The sequence below is a fragment of the Citrus clementina genome, unplaced genomic scaffold (assembly GCF_000493195.1).
Source record: "Citrus clementina cultivar Clemenules unplaced genomic scaffold, Citrus_clementina_v1.0 scaffold_5, whole genome shotgun sequence".
Taxonomy (NCBI): domain Eukaryota; kingdom Viridiplantae; phylum Streptophyta; class Magnoliopsida; order Sapindales; family Rutaceae; genus Citrus; species Citrus x clementina.
The window spans coordinates 1,754,063-1,776,334 of NW_006262201.1; the positions used below are offsets into that span (position 1 = coordinate 1,754,063).

The 22,272-nt window shown below is 38.1% G+C and overlaps 2 protein-coding genes across 2 annotated transcripts in view; both read right to left on the bottom strand.

Annotated features, from left to right (window-relative positions):
- Positions 1 to 22,272, bottom strand: part of LOC112098537 (putative disease resistance RPP13-like protein 1) — a 69,845-nt gene that overhangs the window by 11,088 nt on the left and 36,485 nt on the right. The window contains exon 3 of the mRNA XM_024185128.1: positions 12,252 to 12,256. The gene's annotated coding sequence lies outside the window, so the exon portion shown is untranslated. The remainder of the gene's footprint in view (positions 1 to 12,251; positions 12,257 to 22,272) is intronic.
- On the bottom strand, positions 4,331 to 8,196 carry LOC112097668 (DNA (cytosine-5)-methyltransferase 1A-like). The gene is made up of 11 exons (XM_024182950.1): positions 8,027 to 8,196; positions 7,573 to 7,921; positions 7,198 to 7,362; positions 6,881 to 7,082; positions 6,698 to 6,809; positions 6,437 to 6,584; positions 6,125 to 6,346; positions 5,688 to 5,966; positions 5,431 to 5,592; positions 5,122 to 5,340; positions 4,331 to 4,471 (listed from the first exon to the last, which is right to left on the bottom strand). Exons 1-11 carry the CDS (start codon positions 8,194 to 8,196, stop codon positions 4,331 to 4,333), a joined length of 2,169 nt encoding a protein of 722 aa, XP_024038718.1.

Here is a 22,272-nt window from a genome sequence, read left to right on the forward strand (position 1 = left end):
TTCTTTAGTTAGATTAATTTATATTATTATTACTATTACTATTATTATTATTATTATTACTATTATTTTATTTTAAATCTTGCTTTGGAGTTAATAATAAATATAACTAGCATAGTCTCTGTGGGATCGATCCTTACTCGCTCTGTACTAATTATTTATATTAGTGGTAAGGTTTTAAATTTGGTGCACCTTAACGACACTACCATTAAGTAGAGAATAACAATGTTTTAGATCATTGTTTACAATACATGGATAAACTGGGTAATTAGTTTAAAGACCTGTAAACCAAAAATGGATTTATGTATTCATCTTATCTCCACATTATATGTTGATGCTTTCATTTCCACTCGTCCTTTAGTTTCTTCTCAATGCAAATGCCAGGATAGGTGGAACAACATTTCCAATGTGCATTGGTTCTGGCCAAATTTTTCATTTAAACAGTTGCACGAACCTTGATCCAGTGCTGATCACAATCTTGTAAGAAGATACGCACAAATCTTATATCAGCACTAAATCCAAATCTCAATAGCAGATATCAAAATAGCGATAAGACTTACTTGAGATCAATCGCACATTCACGAACTTTCACCGATTGTATCTCTAACTGTTATTGCACGGAAATGAGCGCCATTTGGTAACTTGCCATTAAGCTCAGGAAGGCCGGCAAAGACGTGCATTGGTTCTGGCCATTCCGGCATTGTTTCCTCAGGTGAAGCTGTCCATATGAATGCTTGTTTACGACATGGAAACACATCGTGTGCTGCTGCTTCCAATGCATCAGACCTCACCTATAATAACAACAATAAATAGATGAATAATCTAATCGGAGGTGATTGTACATATACCGACAATAGGGTTTATTTTAACTATGACACAATTGCACAACTAATTCCAATATTAAGGCTCAATTTAGGACTGGTTTGGCAATTAAAAAGTGTTTCGTAAGGACTTTCAATTATGATTTGGAAGTTAAAGATAATTTTACTCAACAATTGTTTGATGAAATTGTATTAGATCTTGGCCAGGACTTGACCGAGTGTTTTCAATCAGCTTTCTTTGGCTAGTCACTCAAGTTTAAGCCCTGTAAGTGGTATGAACCTAAGAAATTGATTCAGGCTTTTCGCACCACCCCACAACTTACTATTTTTTCAAATATATTTACTTTAAAAATCAGGGCATCTTGATAGGCACCCCTCTATGTTAAGTTAAATGAATATCGGTGGGTGAGGTTTATAATAATAGACAGCAATAACATACCACAACTTCTTTATGGACATGCAATCCATCGGTCGTAGCAGAACTAGTTGACAGCGCCTGCAGGGCACATGCAATTATATTTTGATCAGTGTTCACGAAGCTAAAGCAGTGTAAATAACAGATCATGGCTTAATTAATTAATTACCTGAAGGTGATTAAATAATTGAGAATGAAATTATATTATTAAGCAAAGACATAAGCTAAATTACCCCATTTATCCGTTTGAATCTCGTCTTGAGAGCAAATGGCGGCACTGACGAGGCTTGCTCAATTTCGGCCTGCATGGCTGTATGTCTGATAAGAGTGGAAAAATAGTGCCTTTAGCTAAATCGTAGAATGTTAAATCTGATGCTACTGAATATGGAGAGTGATTCATATACACGGTCTTCATGAATATATAGTTGTTAATTACAGGAGAAGTTGCAATATGAAGTTAATTTGAAATTTATATTTCTCACCTCGAATAATTTCTGGTAAATCGCTGATTCGATAAGGTTAAACTTTCTTTATGATCATCATCATCTTCTTGGTCTTCGCCTTCCGATGTTCCTATTTCTGATGTTTCTCCACATTTTCTTCCTCTTTTAACAACTTTCGTTGAAGATTTTGACAGAAATATCATTGTGAGAAGAGTATTTCTAAAGTTTACAACTTGGAAATGAGACCTTATGTGATATGTACATGAAGGATAAAGTACATGTCAGTATTTATAAGAAACAATGTGATGGTTTTAAAGAGAATAGTGGTGGTTTTAAAGAAACTAAATAAAGTTTATTATTTAATAAAAAGTCAAATACAAATCCCGAAGAATCCGCTGTATAATCTGACAGGATCTAGAAAACCGAAGCACATGCATGGCAATATCATTACTTTGTATGACTGGATTATTTTTATAAATTTTTATCCAAAGAAACTAAATAAAGTTTATTATTTAATAAAAAGTCAAATACAAATCCCGAAGAATCCGCTGTATAATCTGACAGGATCTAGAAAACCGAAGCACATGCATGGCAATATCATTACTTTGTATGACTGGATTATTTTTATAATTTTTTATCCAAAGAAACTAAATAAAGTTTATTATTTAATAAAAAGTCAAATACAAATCCCGAAGAATACGTTGTATAATCTGACAAAATCTAGAAAACTAAGGCACATGCATGGCAATATCATTACTTTGTACAACTGGATTATTTTTATAAATTTTTATCCAAAGAAACTAAATAAAGTTTATTATTTAATAAAAAGTCAAATATAAATCCCGAAAAATCCGCTGTATAATCTGACAGAATCTGAAAAACGGAGGCACATGTATAGCAATATCATTACTTTGTACGAGTGGATTATTTTTACAACTTTTTATCCAAAGAAATTAAATAAAGTTTATTATTTAGTAAAAAGTCAAATACAAATCTCAAAGAATCCGATGTATAATCTGACAAAATCTGGAAAACAAAGGCACATGTATGGCAATATCATTATTTTGTATGACTGGATTATTTTTACAAAGTTTTATCCAATCCCTTGTTTGATCCCAGTAAATCAATATTTAAATATATAGTTATTTTGTTATGTTATTTGATTTTAACTATTAATGTCAATATTGGAATATATCTTTATATTGAACTAATAAAACAACTGTATAAAGACATTTGAATAAAGTTAATTACAAATTTTGAATTCATGATGTAAGATAGCGTTTGCTTTTTAATCTGAAATCTGAGTGGGGTCTAAATTTGGCTGAAATATGAATATATTTAAATTGCATATGTTTAAATGACATGTTTATTTTCTCTTTTTCGATATCCAAATATAAGTGGCATCTTTTTTTTTTTTATAAATCAAAAACATCCAAAGTATGATTATTATTTAACATTTATGTTTTTGTAAGAATTATTTATACTTATTATAAATTTTAAGAGTTAAATACGTGCACATTACAATTAAAATCAAACATATGTAGAGTTGAGTAATTGATCTTTAAATAAAAATATTATTACATCACTCCAAATACAAAATTGATTCAAACTTATTATACTAATAAAATGTGAATAAATTTAAATTTATAATTTATAATTTACATCATCTTTTTTACCATTTAAAATTGTAAAAGCCCATTCGCCCAAACCTAGTCTTAATTAGCTGTACATAAGTGTAAAAGCCCATATGTTCTTAAGAAGTGTTAAGTTTTCATAGACCCATAAGTGAATGGAGAAGTGTAATGCCCCAAATTCAAGCCAGAGTTATAACTGTTGGCAGATCTGTATAATTCTTTTAAAACAGTTCTCTAATTATATTAAAAGACAAAATAAATCTAATTAAATTCTTATATTTTTCTCTCTCTCTCTATAAGTTTCTTTTTCTACTTCATTACTCCCACACAACTACACCAAAGTCTTTTATATTTTTTTATTTTCTCTCAAACACTTTGTATATTACATAATAACTATTTAAGTCCATTTTTAGTTCTACTCAATTCAAGTATATAGAATTTTCTTTTTAATTAAATATATATGATTTAAACTTTCAAAATTTTGTAAAAACAATATCCCTAATATGAGGTTTGTGGAAGAAGTTAAATATTTTTTTAATAAAAAAGAAACTGAAATTTTAAAACAGAGATTTTGAAAACTTAAAATAGGTTTTGAGGGGGGGGGGCTTGAGTAAAAAAATATAAGGTGCTATTAGTTCCACTCTTCAAGCAAAGATACACAGACCTTTACTCTTCCAAATAAATTTTGCGGTGAATTTTATTGTTGGCTAATCACGTTGATATGAGTATGAATATGAAAAGGATAAAACTTATAATAAAGAATTATATGAACTATATTTTAAAGAGAAAATATATTTTTAAAATTATGAAAATTTTCTTACAAATATGAGCTAGGGAGATAAATTGAAGAGGTTACATATCATCAATCTAGTTACTTCAGAAAATGTGGCCCAATGTCTTCAGATGGGTTAGTGTTGGTGTGTTACTAAGAAATAGGCCGAAGTTGTAAAAATAAAAAATAAAAACAGTAGGTTTTCATATTAACAAAGAACAGTTATTTCACAGAACACATGAATATCTCTATGATGTTGATGCTTTCATTTCTACAGCTTCCTTTAGTTTTCTCCCCAGTGCAAACGCCAGAGGAGGTGGAACAGCATTTCCAATCTGCCGATGCTTGTGTTGGATGTCACCAACAAATTTATAGCTATCGTAGAAACCCTGCGGGAATCAGGAGAGCAGGGTAAGATGATACAACTTTGCCCCAGATTAATGATAAGTCAGCACTTGAAACAGAGGAAGAAGCCCAGCTGGTCGAGGAGCACATAAAAGGTCCAGCTCGTATTCGAGAAGGCACAAAGAGAGTGGAAAAGATGGCAGCTGCGATTTTGTTATTTTGTTGTGACTGTTTTTTCTTTGAATCATTACTTTGTTGGTGCTATTAGTTACACGTGTAATGTTCAGGGGTAAAAGATATATGTAGAGGGGAACACGTCATACAAAGGAATGGATTGGCAAATATTTCTTCTTCTCTCGCCGTCTCACCTGCTATCTCTGTTTCTCCATTAATTTCAATTCTTTTTGCTTCTTTTTGCTGGAGTGATAGATTAGATCCAATTCTTTTTGCTTCTTTTTGCTGGAGTGATAGATTAGATCCAATTCTTTTTGCTTCTTTTTAAACTCTGAGTTGCAGAGTTGTATCATAAGATGACAGCAGAAACAGTTGCAAAATTTATCTTGTTTGATTCAAAAATTAGCTTGTCAAGTTAAAAGTGTCACCGGTGCTGCATGAAAATTATTTTTGGTCATTCTGGTTTTTCATCATTCCAACTAACTGCAGGATATTTACATATATAGCCAAAAAGACTTACTTGTGATCGAGCACACTCACGAACTGTGATTATTCTATCCTGATCTGGGTGAAAACACGTTCCGACCATACCCATCGGATGAGGATCAGTAACGGAGGTTGGAAAGTTTCCTTCCCAGTCCAACCTTCCGAACAGACCCTTCCATTGATTATGCTTTTCAGCTGTATTGGGTAAGCACCAGGGTATTAAATCTACAACCTGTCCGTTAGACAATCGAACCTGGAGGGGGAATTTGAAAAGGAAAATGTTTAAAACCAAAGCAATTATGAAATGATAATTTCAGTTAGATCTGAAAGAAAAACTATACACCTTCTCACTAGGAAGAACACGCCAATCGGAACCAGGCTGTTTTGGGATCTTTTGACACCTCATAAGGTTCAGCTCACTCATTGCCTTTGATATATGATCATTTAAGACCAGCATATCTGCTCTGATTTTCTTTTGAAACCATGGCACAGGTTCACTTTTATACTGCACGGTAGGAAAATACAAGAAACAAGACCTTTGGTAGAAGGAACAACAATAAAGATAAAATGAGCATCACAGACAGGTGAAGAAAATCCCACTTCCATGGTTGTTATAGAAGCCCCATTGCCAACAGCTGGGAGGTCTCCAATTGTATCTCTAACTGTTATTGCACGAAAAGGACCACCATTTGCGGTGCTTCGAACAGCAGCATAATGGGAATTTCTAGCTAACTTGACCTTTAGCTCAGGGCCAGTGAACACATGCATTGGCGCAGGCCATTCTGCAAGGGTTTCCTCAGGTGATGCTTCCCATATGAATGCACGTTTACGAGACTGAGACATGCCATATGCTCCTGCTTGCAGGACACCAAATCTCACCTACAACAACAAATTAGATGAATAATTTATATAAGCTACATGATACTTTCACAATTTTCAGATTAAATTGACAAATGAAATGGAGAAACAAATTCAGGGAATTTTGATAGGTACCCCTCCATAAAGTTATGAGTGAGTAAATAAAAAATTGTATCTACCTGATAACCCATTTGGAGGAGAGAAGCCAGAGTTAAGCGAAATGTTTGCCCTTTGTTAAATGATGTAAAGTTCCTTACATTCTCCAGAAGGAAAAATCTGGGGCGGAAATAATCAGCAAAAGACAACGATGCTAAGATCATTTCACATTGAACTTTGCTCCAAGAGCCTTGATTAAACCTATTCATTCCAGAAAATCCTTGGAAATAACAAAGAACCAATAGCTAAACTTAATAAGTCCATTGTACACATTTATTGTTAGAATTGCTTACAAAATAAATCCTAGAAGTAGACTAGAGGATTGATCGATGTACCTGACAAGGAGGCCCTCCACTGATGAAATCCACTTGTCCTGGCCGAGGCAAATTCTTAATTGTCTCTTCATCAAGTTCTGCTGCTAGCTCTGCAGCTTCAGGAGTTGAAATACAGTCATCAGCATCCCCACATGCTGACATGATAGCCCTGCATTTGATTCATTGATTTACTGAAGATATAAGAGTTGATTACAAAGCAATTATCACTGAATCGAACATAAAGCCATGAGTTATTATACTCAAATGAAAGCAAACATCAACCTCAGGATCACATTGCAGTTGTGAATAAACACCAAAGCTTCTGGATGATTAACCTTGAATGCTTCTCCTGCTGGTTGCTCATACTCTATTGCCGAGTTGGTTATCGACACACCTTTAGTTGGATATTTGTCAGTCAAAATAGACCTAAATCGGTTTACTTGCTCACGGAACTTTGAAAGTTACCTGCTTGCTGTAGGCCATCAGATAAGCCACCACAACCTGCGAAAATATCTAAGGTGGCTAAGCGATTCTTATGGACAGCATCCGCCTGTTTGTCAACAGCACCATCATGCTTTTCCTCTTTACATTTCCCATTTATCTTTCTACAGGCAGTATCATCAGCCACACTCTCTTTTAGCACACTAGTCTCGATGTGAGGCGGCAACTGGCCATTATACAGACATTACAGTCAGCATAAGAAACCACGGTTTAATAAACATAATTCACATGAATCTAGTCAAGGAAATGAATTAAAGGGAAAATGAGTAAATATAAACTACCTGCTTGATGGTTCCTTTATCAGGATCGTATAAATGTTCGCAGAAGAAAATATGCTCAAAGATGGTGGGGCTATCCGAAGGGGCAAGATCATGCTTCTTTCTAATGTCACATTTGCCTTCTACTCCAGTAACAGGAACTGTGAATACTAGTTTACTGTAATAAACCTAAAGATTCAATAGCAAAGACACTGTGTATAAGATCCACAATAACATAATAACACCAAAAAGTCAAATAGAAACTTTGTATCACAGAAAATATAAGACAAAAGAATACGTAAAATGTTTAGATTTTACTCCATTCAATAAAAAAGAAATGTTAAAATCGGTTCCTAGAACATACTTACTTCTCAGATTTGAATTTATTTTCAGCACCACCTGTTTCTTCACCAAAGACCTGGTGTGGCGTCTTTCCTCCATTTTTTCAAAAAGACCAGACACAAATGCACACTTGCTGATCCTTTTATTAGGAAGCTCTGCAAATTGTTGGAGTATGATATGTCCATGAACCACCACATACCTTTCAACTTCTGTGGGATTGGAAGAAATATAAGCAGGATTAGTCTTACTGAACTTGGACACTTTTTTTATTACATCTGCAAATGAGAGTCGAGATGCTCGACTCTGATTGTTCAACATTGTAATGAGGGCAATAGCAAGCCTCACAGTTTTTAGAACTGGTTTGTACCATGCTGCATACTGCTTTGATGGCCTTCCAAGCCTATACCTGATAAGAACTAACACTGACAGAAGATAAAGAGTACAAAAAGGCAAGCTTAAGCACTAGTACCACCACCAAACCTCTTGATAGTATATGGATATAGATGCATACCAGGAAATATCTGTCCGAACTGATATGGAAACGAACGAATATCCAAATTCGATCATCCATTCCTGTATTGCACTCAAATATACTGGTATTCCCCCAACATTCTCTGCCACAGATGAAGACTGATCAAAATTAGCATCAACACATAATCCACTTGAATCACCAGTTGTCATAATCCCGGACCCAAAGATGGTAATATCATTATCATCACATGGTTTATGGCTTAGCAAATTTAATTCTGTGGTGTGTACCACATTGGCCACTCCCTTTTTTATGTTGCATATTTGTTGATTCAAAGAAATAGTACTTTTGTATCCATCAAACTTACTTTATTAATATTCTTCATCATTTTGGTTAATGGCTTAGCAAATGTAGGAGGAGTTAGCCAAAATAAATTACTTTCTCTTATATTAATTGTTATGGCAAACGAGTTTATTTCACTCTCTTAAACAAGAATTAAGCAACCCACGAAACCAGAATTGATAAAAAACAAGATTACGAAAAAGAACAAAGAAGAACAGAGCAATCAAAGATTCTCAACACACCAAGAAACTAACGTGGTTCAGCTCCACAAAGGAACCTACATTCACGGCTGTAAAAGCCAGCAAGGGCAGAAGCTTTATTGAACAAGAAGATGATGGATTAGAACTGAGTCACCAATTACAAATTAAAACTTTTCTAATCTTTAGCGTTTTCTCTCTGTAATGCTTAAGTGTATCTCTCTGCTCTATAAATTGGAAAGTATCTTAGAGATAGCTTATATATATGTATGCTTTTCACGTGTGTATCCACTTGCAATGAATCAGTCTGTTATTAACTAACTAACCAACTCTCGATTTGGATCCCACTTATGCCAGCTCACCTGCCACCTCAGCAAGTTCATAACAGATTATAACTAACTTCGGCTTCACAAATCTCCACCTTAGTTCTAATCTGTTTATGCCTCTCCCTTCACTGCAACACAGCACCAGTAAACTTGTTTCACAAGCTAACACTCCCAATCAGATTCAGTAAGTCCCTGAACCTGACTGATGGCGAAGGCTTGGTTAACATGTCAGCTGGATTGACTTCAGATGGCACCTTAACCACATTCACTACTTCTTTGCTGATTTCATCCCTTATGAAATGCATTCTAACATCAATATGTTTAGTTCTCACATGATACTTAGGATTTTTACTTAGCTGAATAGCACTTAAGCTATCACAGCCAACTATAACCACTTCTTGTTTAAACCTCAATTCAGAGACCAGCCCTCTCAGCCATATTGCCTCCTTGACAACTTCTGTAAGTGCAATATATTCAGCTTCTGTTGTTGAGAGGGCAACCACTGATTGCAGGGAAGACTTCCAACTTATAGCACCTCCACACATAGTAAACACAAAACCTGTTATAGACCTTCTTCTATACTTATCTGCTGCATAGTCAGAGTCCACAAACCCAGCAACTTCAGGTGATGCTCCACTTATTTTTCCAAACATGATGGCAGTGACAGCAGTTCCTCGAAGATACCTTAGTACCCATTTCACTGCATTCCAGTGATCCTTCCCTGGATTCCCCATAAACCTACTGATGACTCCAACTCCATGAGCCAAGTCAGGTCTGGTGCATACCATGGCATACATGATGCTGCCAACTGCACTAGAGTAGGTATCTCCCTCATATAGTTAAAATCATCATCAGTTGTAGGTTCCAGTGACTTAGATAACTGGAAGCGAGCTGACAGAGGTGTTGAAACAGGTTTTGAATCTTCCATATTGAACTTGGTTAACACCCTCTTCACATAATCAGCTTGAGATAGATACAAAACTTTGGATTCCCTATCTCTTATTATCTGCATACCCAGAATTTTTGTAGCTGCACCCAAATCCTTCATTTCAAATTCAGTGCTGAGCTCCACCTTAAGTTTCTTTATTTCTTCCTTTTTATTGCATGCAATAAGCATGTCATCCACATAAAGAAGCAAATAGATGCCTCCACCACTTGATAAGAGTTTATAATACACACAGTTATCAAATTTGCTTCTGTAGTACCCATGGCTTATCATGAACTCATCAAACTTCAAATACCATTGCCTTGGGGATTGCTTGAGGCCATACAAGCTCTTCTTCAATAAGCACACCTTGTCCTCTGATCCTTTCTCAATGAACCCTTCTGCCTATGCCATGAAAATTTCTTCATCGAGGCTACCATGTAAGAAGACAGTTTTAACATCTATCTACTCCAGCTCCAGGTCATGATATGCAGAGAGGGCCAACAGCAACCTAATGGAGCTGTATTTAACTACAGGTGAGAACACTTCATTGAAGTCAACTCCTTCTCTTTGTGTGAATCCCTTTGCCACAAGTATGGCCTCATGTCTTGGTGGTTCATTTTCTGAAGCTCCGGCCTTCAATTTGAAAATCCACTTGCTGCCAACTAGTTTCTTGTTAAGTGGTTTGTTCACTAAGATCCAGTTATTATTCTTCGTTAGAGAGATTATTTCATCCTGCATTGCAGCATACCATTTCAGCTTATCACCACAACACAAAGCTTCTTTACAGCTCAAAGGCTCTCCACCATTTACTTCATCAACTACTATCAATGCATAGGAAATGAGGTCAGCTATGCCGTACTTCTTTGGCATTTTGATGGCTCTCCTCTCTCTATCCCTAGCAAGTTGATATGTTTCCAGTCCTGATGGATTCTTTCTTTCCTTGGATTGGTCTGATGGCTGCTCAGAAGTCTTACAACTATCAGAATGCTCCACCTTCTGTCCAGCACTTTCTTCTTCCTCTGTTTCAGTAGCTTTAATCTCAGTTTCTAGCTTTGACTGAAGCATTTGCTCTTTATCAAAGGTGACATCCCTGCTGATTAGTATTCTGGATGGTTTCCCATTGAGGGTCCATATTTTAAATCCTTTTATGCCCTCTGGATAACCCAAAAAATACCCTTTGACAGCCCTTGGTTCAAGCTTTCCTTGTTTTATGTGTGCATAAGCTGGACACCCAAAGATCCTTAGATTAGTCAAGTCTGGTGGCTTCCCTGACCAAAGCTCCTGAGGTGTCTTGAAACCTAGAGCTGAGGATGGACTTCTATTTATCAAATAGGCAGCTGTAGTCACTACTTCAGCCCAAAAACCTTTTGATAAGTTCGTATTCAGCAGCATACATCTTACCCTTTCTATTATGGTTCTGTTCATTCTTTCTACTAGCCCATTTTGCTGTGGAGTGTAGGTGACAGTTCTATGCCTTGCAATGCCTTTTGATTTACAGAAGTCTTCAAATTCTTTGCTGCAATACTCCAGCCCATTGTCTGATCTAAGCCTCGTTATCTTCTTTTCAGTTTGATTCTCAATGAGAGTTATCCACTCTTTAAACTTTCCTAGTGCTTCATTTTTGTGTTTTAACACATAAATCCAAACTTTCCTGGAGAAGTCATCTATGAAGAACACAAAGTACCTTGCTCCACCTAAAGATGGCACTTATGAAGGCCCCCAAAGGTCTGAGTGAATGTAATCTAAAGTCTGCTTGGTTTCTTTTCTCCCTAAACTGAATTTCAGTCTTGTGGCCTTCCCAAATACACATTTCTCACAGAATTTTAAGGAAGTAACTTTGTGATCACCAAGCAAACCTTGATTGCTTAGCTCCATGAGACTTCTCTCACTGATATGAGCTAGTCTCATATGCCAGAGCTTAGTTTTATCTCTGACAACACTTGCTGAGATTCCATGCCCAAGTGAGGATCCAACAAGTATGTACATCCCATTTTTCCTAGCCCCTTTCATTACAATTTTACCTTGATCAGAAACTTTTATTTCTCCATTCTCAGCTTTAATGGTACAACCTGATTGGTCAATCATTCATAGGGATATTAGATTTCTTTTTAGTTCAGGGACATATCTTACATGGTGCAAATCTCTAGTGAAACCATCATGCATTTTTAAATTAATGGTTCATATTCCAGCAACCTTGCAAGCCAAATTGTTCCTTAACAGCACATTCCCTCCATTCACACTTTCAAAGGTCTTAAAGAGGTTTTTGTTTGGACACATATGGAAAGAGCAGCCTGAATCTAATATCCACTCACCAGTTGGATGTCTCTCAGCCACTAGGACATCAGCTTCATCATAATCACCTTCATCCTCTGAAGCTACAGCAGCCTTCTCATTTGACTTCTTCTGTAGCTCTTCTAGTTTCTTTTTCTCAAAGCAATCCTTGATGTAGTGTCCCTCTTTCTGACAGAAGTAACACTTCCTCTTCTTCTTCTTTTTTTCAGCTTTATCTTTCTGGTTATTGTTCTTTTTCGGCTTGTTGTGTTCCCTTTCTGGCTTTCCTTTGGCAACTAAACCTTCTGCATTGGTTTGATCTTTCACCTATGATCTTTTCTTCAAATCCTTGGATTCTAGTGCATCTTTGACATCTTTCAAAGATAGGGTCTGTTTGCCATAGATGAGAGTATCTACAAAATGTTCATAAGATTCTGGAAGGGAACTTCGAAGGATGAGTGCCATGTCTTCATCTTCAAGAATTATGTTGACATTCTCAAGATCAAGAATGAGTTTATTAAACTCATCCACGTGATCTTTCATGGCTACTCCATCTTTCATTGAGAATGTGTATAATCTCCTCTTCATGTACAGCCTCATTGCTAATGATTTCTTCAGAAGCATTTCTTCTAGCTTTGCCCACAAACCAGCTGCAGTTCTTTCTTTGGATACTTCTCTCAAGACTTCATCAGAGAGATGCAAGATAATGGTGCTATGGGCCTTATTGTTTATGATCCTCTGGTCTGTACCAAAGCTTGAAGAACCTTCTGCCTTCTCTTTCTTGGCCATCGGATCTTCTCCATTATCGAGGGCACTGTTAAGCCCTTGTTGAGTCAGAATTGCTCTCATCTTCAAACTCCAGAGATAGAAATCATTATCTCCATTGAACTTTTCAAGATCAACTCTGGTGCTTGCCATTTTTTAGTCTGATCCCAACCAACACCAAGCTCTTATACCAGTTTGTTATGGCAAACGAGTTTATTTTACTCTCTTAAACAAGAATTAAGCAACCCACGAAACCAGAATTGATAAAAAAACAAGATTACGAAAAAGAACAAAGAAGAACAGAGCAATCAAAGATTCTCAACACACCAAGAAACTAACGTGGTTCAGCTCCACAAAGGAACCTACATCCACGGCTGTAAAAGCCAGCAAGGGCAGAAGCTTTATTGAACAAGAAGATGATGGATTAGAACTGAGTCACCAATTACAGATTAAAACCTTTCTAATCTTTAGCGTTTTCTCTCTGTAATGCTTAAGTGTTTCTCTCTGCTCTGTAAATTGGAAACTAGCTTAGAGACAACTTATATATATGTATGCTTCTCACGTGTGTACCACTTGCAATGAATCAGTCTGTTATTACCTAACTAACCAACTCTCGATTTGGATCCAACTTATGCCAGCTCACCTGCCACACTCTATCACGGATTTTAACCTAGCTTTAGGATTCATTGATGATGATTATTCTACTAGTGATGAATATTTAGGAACAACTTGTGACTTTAGCAAAAATTTTGAGCCTTATGGTCTTTGGCGTAATTTATCTGTTGATCACAATGCCTATGACCCGAGTAAATCAAAGAGTTCTTTCTTACGTGATCGTGTTTTGAAATGTGTGCATCGATTCTTAGCATATAATTTTTTAGGCAAGAAAGATCACTCAGGAATTTTCTCTAAAACTGAATTTTATTTTATCTGGTGCATGTTAAATGATGTGAGGCCTAATTTAGGTTTTTGGTTAGCGGATCAATTTCAAAGTGTGCTTAAACGGTATAGGACTTTATTTCTTGGTCCATACATTACTCTGTTAGCTATAAACCTATGTGTGCTTGATCCTGACAATAATGATTTGCATCCTGCTTGCAAAAAGGAATTTTTGGATATGTCTGTGTTTGAAAGAACAGGTGTGGTCGAATTCAAGGAGGGGAGATTTGAGTTTACTGAACCAGGACCCACTCAACTTCCGAAGAAGCTTTATGCTAGGAGTGGTGCTACCTCTGATGACGAGTTTGACGATGACACTGTTGCCCCGCCAACTATTCCTTCTACATCCGCACCACCTTTGAGCATTCAGTTAGAGAAAATGGAGCACAAGTTGAATAAAATGGAGCAGAATTTGGCCGCATACTTCGAGAGTGTGGGATTTACCCCACCATTTCCGCCAAGCCCATAGACGTTATGTGGATCAAAGCTCACAATTCAGGGAAGTTTCTTTTTGCCCTTAAACTTTTATCCTTACGCTTTAATTTTTATGTGAGCTTTGATTATCTTACATTGGGGACAATGTAAGTTCTTGGTGTGGGGGAGGGATTTTTGCATTATTGATGTCTGGAAGTAGTATTTTCACTCTACTCATTTATTTTCACTCTACTCATCCTTAAATGATTTTGGAGTTAGTATGCTTTATATATTATTATTTTATCTTTTCTTTTCTTTCTCACTACTTTTTTTCCCATCTATCTCAAATTATTTACATCTATTTTTTTTCCTATCATACTCTTTCATCACTCACATTTTATCTTTCATTTTTTTTTACTACATACATCTTTCTCGCTTATTATCATTTTTACCTTTCCTTTTATATCTCATTCATACCTTCATCTCATTCTACACCACTATTGATGATTGATTCATTTGAAGAGTGTACATGATTTGATGGCAAATTTACCAACTTTGTGAGGATTTGAGCCTATGAGCAACCACTTTGCTCTAATTATTTTTGTTATGTGAATATCAATCCTAGTTTGTTTATTCTAGAACTTGCTTTATTATGCATGTTGAAGCCACATTACGGGATTTTATGCATTAAAATGATAAGGGCAAACCATTTACCATTTTTTTATTCTCGCATTTTCCTTTTTCTTTACCCGAAGACCTTTATTTGCTACCTTTGTTTGAGCCTTAACCATTACCCATCTAATTCTCTCCGTCTACTTAACCATTTTTCTTCTTTTTGAGCCTCAATTTAAGGAGATTTTTGGACTCATTGTAATGGATATATTTTGTTGCTTTTTCTACCTTGTATTAAAGTTTCTCAATTAGATCAACAAGCATTATGCTTGAATTCAATTGTGCAAGGTTCGTTTCTTTTGTTTGATTCGAAAAAAAAAACAAACAAAAAAAATGAAAAAAAAAGAAAAAGAAAAGGAAAAAGAAAAAAAATCGAAAAAACAAAAAAATGTTTACATTCTTGTTGACTTGAGTAGAAATAAGCATTTTAATATCATAAGTTCATTCAATGAGTTCATTCTTCTCATTTTGATCTCTTTTTCTTTCGTAAACCTTTCTTTTTCATTTAACCCATTTAACCCCATTACAACCCTTTTAAAACCCTTAGATTTTTGCATTTTATTCATGTTTTGTGGATTGAGATGTGATTTATGAGCAAGCTTATGGTAATAGCATTCTTTGATTTGATTTGAGTGGATAAATGACACCTTAAACACTTTGAGTGCATGGAGTGAAGTTATTGAGAGGGCTATTACATCTTGTTGCACTTGAATTTTGAATGGATCTTCTTGGTGGTTGAATGTTCTTATTCTATCTTATGAGATTCTATGCTTTAAAATCCTTGTCTCTCGAATGTTGATCGACTTAATTTCTTGAGGTATGCTTGCTTAAAATTATTTTTGGATGAGTTGAGATGAGAATTGAGTGGAGATTTGGGATTAATCTTGAGTTATATGCTTGAGGACAAGCATCATCTTGGTGTGGGGGAATTTGTTAGAGTGCAATTTATGCACTAGTTTTGCATTGTTTACTTCCCTTAATATCGATGTTTTGCACTTAATAATAATGTTTTACTTGTGTTTTACTTTTGTAGGTGCAATTCTATTGATTGATGATAAAATTGAACTAAAAGATGATGTTTAAGGAGGATTGTTCTCTTGGAGAAATTTCTGAGCGTCAGAAGAACTTTGTTGATAAGGCGTGGGCGCGTGCTGTCAACTGCGGACCTACAGTTTTTAGTTTAACGTGTTTTGTATTTTTGGTTATTTTTGTAATTACGAATTTAATATTTCAGATATTAGTATTTTATTTTAAATAGAATTCTAAAAGAGAAGAGAGAGAGAGTATTTAAGAGAGGAATCTATTGTGAAAAAGGGGGGATTTTGGATTGGAGAAAAAGAAACCCTAGATCTAATTTTTCTCTTCTCTCTATGAGAAGAACTTTGTTGATAAGGCGTGGGCGCGTGCTGTCAACTACGGACCTGCAGTTTTTAGTTTAATGTGTTTTGTATTTTTGGTTATTTTTGTAATTACGAATTTAATATTTCAGATATTAGTATTTTATTTTAAATAGAATTCTAAAAGAGAAGAGAGAGAGAGTATTTAAGAGAGGAATCTATTGTGAAAAAGGGGGGATTTTGGATTGGAGAAAAAGAAACCCTAGATCTAATTTTTCTCTTCTCTCTATGAGGAACTAAACCCATTTTTCTGGTTGAAGGTTAATGAAGCTTTGATTTATCACTACTGTGAGATCTTTCTTGTGCTTTAATTGTTTTATTGCTTTTTGGGTATTTGTTTATTCTCTGAATTAGTTTCATGATTATGTTTGTTAATTAGGTAATTGGCCACTATTTAATTATCAACTTAATCTATTATCAATTAAAGGATTCATCGTATGAAGAATTTAATGCTTGTGACAAATAACATAGCAGAGAGTTGTGTTGTGAGAATAAACAATCTAATTTAAATGAATCATCATATGTGTTGATTAGGATTTGGGTCTCTCTGGTTTTTCAGGCTGTCAATTGATTAAATTCTATGATCGTATCTAGGGTTGTCTATTGATTAGGGAAATAACCAATGGTCGTACCTTGGTTATCGACTAGTTAAGGAGAGATTGGCTATTAGAGGGTCTCAGTAGCTATAACCGGTCTATTCATGAGTAATAATAATCTATATTTGAATCAATGATCAGTAGTCGAATCAAGCTGAGTTAATTCCTTCAACCAGAGCTTTCTCCAATTTGAATTACAACTTTAATTTGCATTCTTATTATTTTAATTTGATTTTCATTATTGTCAACAATTCCCCTATTTTACGTTTTACGTTTCAAAAGGATTTAATTAATTACCGATCTCTGTGGACACGACCCTGCTCAATCACTATACACAATTTATTTAGAGTAGGAATTTATTTTTGTTGGCTTCGACACCCATCACCAGGTAGCAAGGGAACAGGAGCAGGAATATTCTGCTCGTCCATGAATATGCCATTCGCGAGGCCGAACCCTTGCTAGAGGCATAGGGTCACTCCCGCTAGGGTTCGAGGCGAGGAGACCCGGTCAACGGCAGTTGGCGAGACGTGCCTTCCTATCCGAGAATCAAGGCACGAGGTCCATCTCCATTCGCCCATCATGACGATAATGGGACATCCACATCTGAGCGTGGGGAGAACAACGGGCGTAAACTGCGGAAGACCGGGACTCAGAGGAAGCCTATAAAAAGGTAGCCAACGAAGGTAAAAGGGTTAGCAATTTTGAGATTATAAGAGAAATAAAAGCAATTCTAAAGAAGAGAAAACTACCCAAAAGCCATAAGATTTGTGGCAAGCGTTCCCCGAACCTTCATATCTGACTTGAGCGTCGGAGGGTTTGCGCCGGGAAAACAACCGGCGTACTCTGACCTGTCTGTGTGCGCAGGAACCTCTGGAGAGGAATCTTTACGAGGAGAGATCCTGGTCGTGGTGAAGTTGATCGAGCAGAGACCCTGGTCGTAGAACGAGGACAACCAGAATCTCGCATCAACATTTTGGCGCCGTCTGTGGGGAGCTGAGCAAAAAGCTTCTGTTAATAGCAAGAAGTGAGGGGAAGTAACTGAAAAGCAATGGAGGCAGGAGGAAGTAGTGCACAAGGGGGTGATATGAGGCTTAACGATTCTGTGACACTGAGGGAGATAGCCAGTGAAGCACAGGAAAAAGCCATGTTCGACCGGATGGAACGGATGGAAAAGCAGATGGAGTCCTTGACAACCATTCTGCATGAGCGGCGGAGCGAACGAAGGGTAACCCAGGAAGAAAGGGTGAGAGGAGGTGGAGTGGCACCAGATCCCGGTAGTACGAGGAGAAGTCAAACCACCGGGAGACTTGGTGGTGAGAGAGGTAACATACCCCTGCGGGGAGAATTCCATAGAGAGGAAGAACAGTCCCCGGCAAGGCAGATTTTTGACGAGGACGACGAGGTGGCGAATGCAGAGGAAACAGTGCTGTCCAACCACTATCTGGCTCTGAAGTACCGGGTAAATGGGGTAGTTGGAGTGGTACAAGGAGACCAGAGGATCGCAAGAAGCTGCTACTCCTCGGCAGCAAGGGAAGTAATGTAGATAACATCCCTCGATACCCGAGTGAAAAACAAGAAGGGCCATATAGAGTCAAGCAGATGGTGGGACCCGGAGCTTACAAGCTGGTTCGCACAGACGGCCACGAGGTGAAACGCCCATGGAGCGCAGCACACCTCCGAAAATACTTCCAGTAAGACTTGTTCACATTTTAAAACAATTTCTGCTCGTGCTCTTTATCTTTTATTTTTATGTTTTACGTCAAAGCAAGTTCATGTATAATCAAAACCTGCAATTGATAGAATGTCGAGGAAATTCAGTCACTGGGAACCGAAAAAATTTCTAAGGCATGCAAAGGCTCGACAAGTCTCAAAGCCTGTTTTATGGTGAGACAGAAGCCAAGTATGCCAGGATCTACTCGGCCACGAGAAGGCTAGCAGAATCCCAAGCTTTGAAGAAATCATCTAAGGCATGCAAAGGCTCTTCAAGTCTCAAAGCCTGTTTTATGGCGAGACAGAAGCCAAGCATGCCAGGATCTGCTCGGCCACGAGAAGGCTAGCAGAATCCCAAGCTTTGAAGAAATCATCTAAGGCATGCAAAGGCTCGTCAAGTATCAAAGCCTGTTTTATGGTGAGAAAGAAGCCAAGCATGCCAGGATCTGCTTGGCCACGAGAAGGCTAGCAAAATCCCAAGCTTTGAAGAAATCATCTAAGGCATGCAAAGGCTCACCAAGTCTCAAAGCCTGTTTACGGCGAGACAGAAGCCAAGCATGCCAGGATCTGCTCGGCCACGAGAAGGCTAGCAGAATCCCAAGCTTTGAAGAAATCATCTAAGGCATGCAAAGGCTCGACAAGTCTCAAAGCCTGTTTATGGCGAGACAGAAGCCAAGCATGCCAGGATCTGCTCGGCCACGAGAAGGCTAGCAGAATCCCAAGCTTTGAAGAAATCATCTAAGGCATGCAAAGGCTCGTCAAGTCTCAAAGCCTGTTTATGGCGAGACAGAAGCCAAGCATGCCAGGATCTGCTCGGCCACGAGAAGGCTAGCAGAATCCCAAGCTTTGAAGAAATCATCTAAGGCATGCAAAGGCTCACCAAGTCTCAAAACCTGTTTTATGGCGAGACAGAAGCCAAGCATGCCAGGATCTGCTCGACCACGTGAAAGCGAGCAGAATTCCCAAGCTTTGAAGAAATCATCTAAGGCATGCAAAGGCTCACCAAGTCTCAAAGCCTGTTTTATGGCGAGACAGAAGCCAAGCATGCCAGGATCTGCTCGACCACGTGAAAGCGAGCAGAATTCCCAAGCTTTGAAGAAATCATCTAAGGCATGCAAAGGCTCACCAAGTCTCAAAGCCTGTTTTATGGCGAGACAGAAGCCAAGCATGCCAGGATCTGCTCGCCACGAGAAGGCTAGCAGAATCTCAAGCTTTGAAGAAATCATCTAAGGCATGCAAAGGCTCGACAAGTCTCAAAGCCTGTTTATGGCGAGATAGAAGCCAAGCATGCCAGGATCTGCTCGGCCACGAGAAGGGTAGCAGAATCCCAAGCTTTGAAGAAATCATGTAAGGCATGCAAAGGCTCGTCAAGTCTCAAAGCCTGTTTATGGCGAGACAGAAGCAAAGCATGCCAGGATCTGCTCGGCCACGAGAAGGCTAGCAGAATCCCAAGCTTTGAAGAAATCATCTAAGGTATGCAAAGGCTCACCAAGTCTCAAAGCCTGTTTTATGGCGAGACAGAAGCCAAGCATGCCAGGATCTGCTCGACCACGTGAAGGCGAGCAGAATCCCCAAGCATCGAAGAAGTCACTAAGGCATGCAATGGCTCACCAAGTCTCAAAGCCTGTTTATGGCGAGACCAGAAGCCAAGCGTGCCAGGATCTGCTCGACCACGAGAAGGCGAGCAGAATCCCAAGCATTGAAGAATTTACTAAGGCATGCAAAGGCTCGTCAAGTCTCAAAGCCTGTTTTATGGCGAGATAGAAGCCAAGCATGCCAGGATCTGCTCGACCACACGAAGGCGAGCAGACTCCAAAGCATTTGAAAAATTTTCAAAGGCATGTAAGGACTCGCCAAGTCTCAAAGCCTGTTTTATGGCGAGACAGAAGCCAAGCGTGCCAGGATCTGCTCGACCACGCGAAGGCAAGCAGAATCTCAAGCATTGAAGAATTTTTCAAGGCATGTGACGAAACCATATGCCAAGCCAGAACTTGCTTAATCAGACGAAGACGAGCAGATTCTCAAACGAAAAATAACTCATGATTACAACACAAGAAAGTAATCAAAAAACATTTTTTAATTTGTTAATAATTAACAGAGGAGAGAATCTTCACAAACATGGTTCATTACAAGACAAGAAATACATCAAGAAGATGGTGGATCAGTAAGCCGAGCAGCGTCGGCGGGCTGGGCCTCCTCAGGTGCGGGGGGGGTATCACCAGTTGCGTCCGGGGGGGTGCTCGCCTTGCCAACATCAGCAGGGATTGCACGAGGAGGAGAGCTTTCCTCCTCAATCACGATTGGCTCCACCCCTTGGGCATTTTCCTTGGCAGCCTTTTCCAGTCCCACGCGACCAAGAACCACTGAGTTTCTACTGCTGGTCCATTACATTACCCAACACCAGAAACTGGGGGACCGGTGTTTGAGGGAAATACTTCGGTGAGACCAGACGTGATGAGCAGATGTTTGGTGGCAGAATTCTGCGAGCAGGTGTCTCCTATAAGAGCCAGGTAGCAAGGGAACAAGAGCAGGAATATTCTGCTCATCCACGAATATGCCATTCGCGAGGCCGAACCCTTGCTAGAGGCATAGGGTCACTCCCGCTAGGGTTCGAGGCGAGGAGACCCGGTCAACGGCAGTTGGCGAGACGTGCCTTCCTATCCGAGAATCAAGGCACGAGGTCCATCTCCATTCGCCCATCATGACGATAATGGGACATCCACATCCGAGGGGGGAACAACGAGCGTAAACTGCGGAAGACCGGGACTCAGAGGAAGCCTATAAAAAGGTAGCCAACAAAGGTAAAAGGGTTAGCAATTTTGAGATTATAAGAGAAATAAAAGCAATTCTAAAGAAGAGAAAACTACCCAAAAGCCATAAGATCTGTGGCAAGCGTTCCCCGAACCTTCATATCTAACTTGAGCGTCGGAGGGTTTGCGCCAGGAAAACAACCGGCGTACTCTGACCTGTCTGTGTGCGCAGGAACCTCTGGAGAGGAATCTTTACGAGGAGAGATCCTGGTCGTGGTGAAGTTGATCGAGCAAAGACCCTGGTCGTAGAACGAGGACAACCAGAATCTCGCATCAGCAGATACTAATAAATTTCACCGAAATGGTCACCAAAAAACAAAAAAGAGAAAAATCATATAGTTAACTTTTCTTCTTCTTTACTCCATTATTCAATGGGAATATAATAAACTAGGAGAAAGGAGAAATTAAGGAGAAAATTAGATTGATTGTTGCAATGATAAAAACTCATGCAAGTGCTTATTCAAATATATGTGTGGCATTCATTAATTTGACCAAAAATATATGAATTTATTTGTATTTTAATCAAAATCGAGGGATATAAACAAAATTTTCCCTAAATTGCATAAACTTAAGAAACCAGTAGTCACTAAAAGAGAAACAGAGTAAGAAGAGTTCAAACTTCAAAAGATGGAACCCGAAGAAGAAACGCTAGCAACAATCCCTGAAGAAGAGGAAGATGATGATGAAGGCACGGCCATGCCTGACGTTAAGAACAACTGTAAAATAAAAACAAAGGGCAACTCTTCGGACTCGAGCGATGCCTCTGACGCCGACTTGGATTCTGACTCAGAAGTCGAAGCAAAACAGAACATGGAGCTTCAAACCTTAAGAGTATCAGCTATCCAATGAACCTTCCAATTACAACATCCATGTCCAAGTAATTTCAATACGCATATTTATTGAGTGATTTTGAGGATACAA

Bases quoted from the DNA above. Each gene is read 5' to 3' on its own strand.
- LOC112097668 (XM_024182950.1), bottom strand. From the start codon at position 8,196: ATGACAACTGGTGATTCAAGTGGATTATGTGTTGATGCTAATTTTGAT. The intron at 7,363-7,572 runs GTGGTGCTGAAA...TTGAATCTTTAG, and splicing joins GGTCTTTGGTGAAGAAACAG to GTTTATTACAGTAAACTAGT. The intron at 6,585-6,697 runs GTTGATGTTTGC...AATCAAATGCAG, and splicing joins AACTGCAATGTGATCCTGAG to GGCTATCATGTCAGCATGTG.